Source organism: Arachis duranensis, chromosome 4, assembly GCF_000817695.3.
Source record: "Arachis duranensis cultivar V14167 chromosome 4, aradu.V14167.gnm2.J7QH, whole genome shotgun sequence".
Lineage (NCBI taxonomy): Eukaryota > Viridiplantae > Streptophyta > Magnoliopsida > Fabales > Fabaceae > Arachis > Arachis duranensis.
The window spans coordinates 3,730,849-3,738,197 of NC_029775.3; the positions used below are offsets into that span (position 1 = coordinate 3,730,849).

The window sequence follows — 7,349 nt, forward strand, 5'->3', positions numbered from 1 at the left end:
TTGAAGGAAAGAAAACATTATTTTGATGCTCATATATAAATATATACTTGAATCAAAATTATTAAGGAGCTCTAGACAATATATAAAAACAACTCAGTGATGATTCCTAAAAGGAAAACCTACTGAAATGTTCAGCATATTCATTGGATAAATTAGCAAAAACAATGTGTATGGAAATTTCTTTAACTATCTTACAACACCACTGAACCCAGGCATTCTTTCCATTCTCTGACTCCACAATACTCTTCTTACCAATGATACATCTTCCCACCTTCCTGCATCTGCGTATATGTTCGATAGGAGAACTTTACCTCCACCATGAGATGGTGCCACCCCGGCTAAGCTCTGTGCAGCCCTCTCTCCAATATCTACATTTCCGTGACCCATGATCCACTAGCCCAGCATGACAACAAGCACTAAGGACTCCTATAAATGTAATTGGATTGGGCTTAATACCATACCTATGCAAATCAGAAAAAACCTCTAGGCACATACTTGCATGTCCGTGTGATGCTAATCCACATATAATTGCATTCCATGCAGACACGGAAGACACAATGTCTCGAATCTGATTGAAAAATCGTAAGGCGGTGTTGATGCTCCCACATTTTGCATACATATCAATCATGGCTGCACATAAATTGTCATTCAAAGGAATGCATTGACTAGTAGTGTACTCATGGGCCCATCTTCCTTCATTCAATGCACCTAGAGTGGCAATTGCGGAAAATACACCCACCATGGTAACTTCATTTGGTTTGACCCCACTAGCTATCATTTTGTGGAATAGATCAAGAGCCATTCTTGGTTGTTCAGTTTGTGCATAGCCAGCAATCATTGTACTCCACGAAAATACGTCTCTTTCGGGCAACTCTTCAAAGATTTGCCTTGCCTGCTCCATCATTTTATTTTTTATGAATCCAGCAATAAGAGCATTCCATGATTTTAGGTGATCCTTTACACCCACTTCAAATTGTAAATTGGCAAGGTCCATCATCCCACAAGATGAATAAAAATAGATGATCGTAGTCTGTATGAAATTGTAACAGTCAAATCCTTTCTTAACAACTGTTCCATGCAATTGCCGACCTTCGTTGACTGCTGTCTCACGACCACATGCTGAAACCAAATTCACAACCATGACTTCATTAGGCCCTATTCCATTCTGAAGCATTGCACGATACATCACCAAAGCTTCATGCAAACAAGTTGTTTGGATGCAACAATCGATCATCGTCCCCCAAGAAACAACATCCTTATCAGGAATCCTCTCAAACAACTCCTTGGTCATCTCAAGATGCCCCGCCTTTGAATACCCATTCAAAATCACATTCCAGGACACCAAATTAGGCTCAGGCATCTCATCAAACAGCCTCCTCGCTTCCCCTAAACCCAAACAACCACAATAAGCATGCATCAAATTAGTCGAGACAACTACCTGCCCCTCAACAACCAACTTAATAATCAATGCGTGAACCATCCGGCAGTTCCATATCTCACCAAAATGTAAGCAAGCAGACACTACATTCACCAAAGTGACCTCATTAGGGACCACACTGTGATCCATCATGTCCTTAAAAACCTCAAGGGCATCCCCAAAGCAACCATTTTTAACAAGACCCATTATCATGGTGGTATAGGATACAAAACCTTTACCAGGCATTACGTCAAACAGTTGGCGGGCACAGCCAATTTGGCTAGCTCTCATGTACCCAGACACCATGATATTACAAGAAACAGGGTCCAACGTAGGACAAGCCTTAAAGAGCAACTGGGCATCGAACAAGGAGCCGCATTTAGAGTACATGCTGATCAAGCTGTTACGAATGAAGGTGTTGGAATGGAATCCGAGTTTGACGACCAAGGAATGGAATTGGCGGCCCAAAGGAGCGGCGGAGGATGAGGAACAACACTTGAGAGCGGAAACAAGTGCAAGCTCGCATTCGTAGTGGTTCTGATTTTGTCTTGCATTGAAGAAAATACGAATGAAGTGCTGTGGGTCTTCTGAAGGAGGGGCTTTGGTGGCTGAAGTGGAAACCCATTTAAGTGTTTGAGGGAAGAATTTTATTCTGAGATTCTTAGAATTGAAGACCCACAGGAGGTGAAACATTAAACTCAAAATTGGATCTTCCTCTGCAATTTTCTTGTTAAGGTCTTAGAGACTGAAACATTGACGATTGATTGTTGTTTCGCCGCCAAAGAGAAGAAAAAGTGGCACCTGATTTGGGGTTTCAAAAACTGCTTTTTTGGAGTTTAAATGAAAGAGAAAAGTTTCTTTCTTTTAACTTTTAGCCGTTGGATCATTATGTATAAAAAGGATCGTCCATTGCTGGGGAAAATGGGTTTTTGCGTGAAAATTTTTGCAGAATAGAGCATAAATCTTTGTCGGATGGCATGAAAGGAATAAACTGTTTGATTCTGTATATCTTTGGAGTTTTGGATTGAGTGCTTGTCCGTTATTATTTTGATAAAAAAATATTTCTTTTATTTTTTTTTGTGTTTGACAAATTTTTAGTAATAAAAATAAAAATACTAGAAAAATAAAAAAATATTTTTTTGAGAAATTGTAATTTACATTTTTTTTAAAAGATTTTTTTTTGTTAAAAAAAGATATTTTTCATGTAATAAATAAACAAAAAAATACTTTTATATTATTATACCCAAACATAATTAATAAATAGAAAGATCTTTTTGTACGAGATACCCAAACATAAAATTACTTTTACTTTTTTATAAAATCTTTTAAAAAAATAACTTAAAAAAAATTTTTTTTTAGAAGTTCACCCAAACAAATCCTAATACAACAACTTTGCACTGTTAAGAGAGCCAAAATATTCCAAAACAAAATACTCAGACGATGTAATCATTATCACAACCACACACTATGTTATGTCCTTATTATCTTACACTTTTACTCTCATGATTCAGGGCACTCATTCACGACAAAGAAAGGAAGTTTCAAATTGGCATTGAGTGAAGCACATGTTGTTATGTATATGTTCAACAGATACATGATAGTACAGTACAAACTGAGCTTTAACAAATTTTAGATTTTGTTCACGGATTTAGTTTACATGACTATTGCGTACAACTAAACTAAACATGTGTATATTCACCGCTACACACAAGAAACTAAACAATTTTATTGATGTACTAATATCTATATAAGATAATATTTTTACAGCACTGAGCGTGTATGCAAATTAAATAGTTTAGAGCCATGAAAAAATAGTACTACCTGAACTCTTATTCATTGAACCTTATGTACCACATAGACCTTAGAGTGTATTTTGTCTTCACATTAATAGGTGACAATATATACACACACCTTACGCTTCATCAACACTCAACACACTCAAACATATCATATAATAAGAATCCACAGGCATAGTAGTAATTCTTGTGTTTTAAGCAAACTCTCGATCAGGGAAGAGGAAAGGAGCCAAGAGAGTCCAAATGTACAATCCAGCAGTGGCCCACTCCGTGCCGATCCGCACCCACACTGATGTCCAGCCAACATCAATGAGATCGGAGCTGTCGGATGTGCTGGTCCACCCAGAGAGAAGCATGGCAGAGTACATACTAGCAAGCGCAAATATGAGGTGGAAGAATGAGTAGGAATAACTAACTGGCTTTGATTCCTTCTCCTCTCCCTTCTTTGATTTTCCTTCTTCAAGTTCTGCTTCAAGAAGAGGTTTATTCCCACCTGAAAAAAAATAACATGCAAGTACTTGAGAAATGAGACTTACTAGAAACATATTATCATTCCAATTACAATAAATAGTAATAGGGCTATTTGAAGAGAAAAGTTTAGGATTTATTTTGGTTTCGCTTTCCTGTTTTCATTTTCTATTATCAATATTAAAAAAACTACTGCCTTAATCCATTCTATTTCCTGTCTTTCAGAAGTTTTTCATAAGAAAATGTAAAAAACAGAAAAAAATGTTTTGAAAAACAAACAGGCTCTCATTTACTTTCAAGAAGTCATTCTCTTAAATCAAAGCCAACATAGGTTGCTAAGGTCATAATTTGGTTTACTAAATGGGTTCTATAAAGGAATTGATTTCATTTTTGGAAAGAAGTTTGTATTTCAGAATCCAAAGAGTAGACTAAAATTAATGAAAATCCCCAACACATGCTCACAAATTTCCTAAGATAAAGAGATTATAAATATTACCAGATTTTGGTGAAGATGGTGGAGATGCTAAAAGTGCAGTTGAAGATCCAGCACGAACAGCAGAATACAAGACGGATAACACAGTTGTTAGCATGCCAAGAACAAGGGTGCCTGTGCTGACAGCTCTGGACTTGTTAAGACCATTGCATTCATAGTCATGAGGTTCACTAGAAAGACCCGTGTAGCACACATAGGCACAGTAAAGGGAAATCACAGATGCAGGCAGCAAGCTTCCATTCACCTGATTTCACACTCCCATTATTGAATATTTTGTGCAAAATAAAGAATGACAGCACGAGGTTACATGGAGTAAAACTAGGTAATCAAGCTAATTTGATTAACAAAACTCGAGAATTCCCAGCACCATTACATGAGCTAAATTGATGATGGGAAAACAGAGTTAGAGCAGAAAATCCGCTAATAGCATTGCAAATCAAGTCATTCGAATATGGCTCATATGAAATATGTCTAAGCAAACAGTAAGACATGTAGCATTCATTAAAAGAACGCTCATTCAGACGACCTTAACTAACAAAGAGAAATGATGTGATCTGCTAAGCTTGAGACAAAGGACTCTCAATAAAATGGCAGAAACTAGAAAGCCAAAAACATAATCATATATCTTTTGCATTCTTGACAAGAACTATATCATGGAACAACTTTATCATCTATTGTTCAGCAAAAAATTTCTAATTCAGAAAATAGTATTGAAAACTACAAGACCCTAAGATGTTCTCCCACATAATGGAACTTCAATAACATACACAGTTATATTCTTTACCTGAGGATGTAAAGCAATTACTGCAAATACAAATGCAAGGATCATGGTCATGATAAGAAAGAAGACATTGAGGCCACAATCATATCCAGAAGGGTCGAACCAGATGAAAAGAATTCCTGATAGTACATAGGCTCCAATATAGCATGTGATCGACACAGCAAGTAAAGCAATGTACCTAAAAAATCTAACTTATTAAGATACAATGGTAAATAGAAATCCATTGGAAAAACTATGCAAAAAAAATTTTCAGCATACCATTTCTGCTCATCTTTTGCAACCCATGCATCATTCCAAGTGTGTGTAAAGTCAAGTAAGAGAATCACTTGGATCAATAAGAAAAAGCCAGCCCCAAATTTAGATATAAACCCTGCAATATTACAAGTAAGCACATGTCAGAAAGCAGCCATCTCATGCATCTGTTGGCATATCGGACAGTATACAAATAGACACCAGTATATCATCACACAATAAAAAAAGAAGATAAAACACTAAAATAAAACAGATTACTGACAATAGATTAACGTGTGACTATAGAGTTATAGAACATTCATTATATATAGTGATTATAGCAAGCAGTAAGGAAAAAGGGATGTTAAATTCATTTCTTACCTAAACTAACCATGAGGCATTTCCAAAGTCTACACCATATAATGGTACGAAAAACTAAGTTCATAAGTCAGAATAGCAATACACTTCCTACTTCAGACTCTAAACAATCATGAAAAGGAATAAAAAGCTAAAGAGTGAGGTTAGATAACTTACCATATGCTAATATTATGACATCTGGAAGGAAAAATGAAAGAATCACGAGCAAAAGCCATATCACCATTTTCACAGTCCATCCACCATGGTGCCAGGAATCACGCCTATCATTCTGGTCCTTCACACCAATCATTATAAGCGCTAGAATACTAAAAAATAAGCAATTCCCCAAGCTCACTCGAAGAACTGCTTGTATTTGATACCATTCCTTTGTCTGAGCATCAGAAGAATCTATCCCTGTAACCATCATATATACAAAACAATTTAACAGAAAGTGATTATATTGGTAAACAATAGTAAGTAATCTGTTTCTACATGCTCCAAACCTAGCAGAATTCCAAACTTTCCTCTAATAACTTGAAAATCATAAATACAAACAAGATACTAATAAATGAGGCTTCCCCAAAAAGGCAAATGCAAATTCAACACCAAAACTTCAACTATTCCATTTCCCAAAAACCACCAAACAACAAGTCAACAACAACAACAACAATACATCAAACTATGCCAATGCCATTCAATCCTATCTATATCACACATAGATATTTGGTGCAGATGCATAAAACTAACCGATTTATATTAAAAACAGCTCACAAAACCAGAAGATTTGAAAGGGAAAGTATGGCAAGAAGTAAAGTTAGAATCTTTTAATGGAGAAAGGATTACTGACAGGGGAGTTTCTCCAAAAGAGGAGCACCAACTTCTCTGAGAATCCATGAAAGGATGAGAGAGGCACCAAAGAGACCACAGTAACCGATCCTAGCAGATTTCTGGGAGATTCCAGAAGCAACGGAGCTGCAGAGTCCGCATGTTAGGGACGCGCAACAAGATACGCAACACGACATCGTTTTGTGATTCAGAAAGAAAGGACCTTCAAGTCTTCAACTCTGAACGAGTTTCAGGAACCAACGAAAACCAAAATTGGAGAAGACTGGAAGATAGCTTCGTACTGTGTTAATGTGTTCTTCTGCGTTTCGCGTTTATTTCTGTCGTTTTGAACAGCGATGACTTATTCAATCTTCGCCGTTTAAGGAGTCGTTTGTCGTTTGGGCTATTAGTAATTGGGCTTCTACATGCAAAATGGGCTATTGGGCCCAATCGTCTTCATGTGATTTTCTTTCTTCTCCGATCCAACAAGTATGAAATAAAAATGAACTCCTGGCCCAATATACATAAACTGAACTATAAACCCCACAAAAAAGTGTAAAATGAGCTATTTATGAATTTATATTTTTTTGAGAAATTACTAAATTAGTTTGTCGAACAAATTTTTTTATTTGCCAAAATAAATATCAAAGATATAATTACATTAAAGGTAGAAAAATGAACTGAACGTCAAATCATCAACTATTTTGGCATTGGGTTAGCTTTTTTTTAAAATTAAAAATAATTAATTATGTGACAATCAATTTTTGTTTAGATACTTTATCTAAAAATTAATTTTTTGAAGATAATGTATTATGATTGGAGTAATAAAAAAATCTATTTTAAATAGTATAAATATAAGAATTGATATGAAATGATTGTTTATATTATTTAATATTTGATACTTGAGGTCAAATTGATACAATTATTATAATTTCAAAATATCAAGATTTTGCTTATATTATAAGCTTTAAATTATTACTT

The 7,349-nt window shown here is 35.5% G+C and overlaps 2 protein-coding genes across 2 annotated transcripts; both read right to left on the reverse strand.

Annotated features, from left to right (window-relative positions):
- On the reverse strand, window positions 1-2,362 carry LOC107482666 (pentatricopeptide repeat-containing protein At5g19020, mitochondrial). The gene is given in 2 exon segments (XM_016103189.3): window positions 1-382; window positions 384-2,362. Coding segments are annotated over 2 exon segments (1,923 nt in total). The 5' UTR covers window positions 2,111-2,362; the 3' UTR covers window positions 1-186.
- A 757-nt stretch (window positions 2,363-3,119) lies between these two features.
- On the reverse strand, window positions 3,120-6,706 carry LOC107482665 (uncharacterized). Its single transcript, XM_016103188.3, has 6 exons — window positions 6,391-6,706; window positions 5,721-5,957; window positions 5,214-5,325; window positions 4,959-5,133; window positions 4,178-4,418; window positions 3,120-3,706 (listed from the first exon to the last, which is right to left on the reverse strand). Exons 1-6 carry the CDS (start codon window positions 6,563-6,565, stop codon window positions 3,408-3,410), a joined length of 1,239 nt encoding a protein of 412 aa, XP_015958674.1. The 5' UTR covers window positions 6,566-6,706; the 3' UTR covers window positions 3,120-3,407.
- Window positions 6,707-7,349: the final 643 nt, after the last annotated feature.

Coding starts and splice junctions, on each gene's coding strand:
- LOC107482665 (XM_016103188.3), bottom strand. CDS start 6,565: ATGTCGTGTTGCGTATCTTGTTGCGCGTCCCTAACATGCGGACTCTGC. Junction 5,958..6,390: donor TCTTTTGGAGAAACTCCCCT/GTCAGTAATCCT, acceptor TGATGGTTACAG/GGATAGATTCTTCTGATGCT. Junction 5,134..5,213: donor GCAAAAGATGAGCAGAAATG/GTATGCTGAAAA, acceptor TAGATTTTTTAG/GTACATTGCTTTACTTGCTG.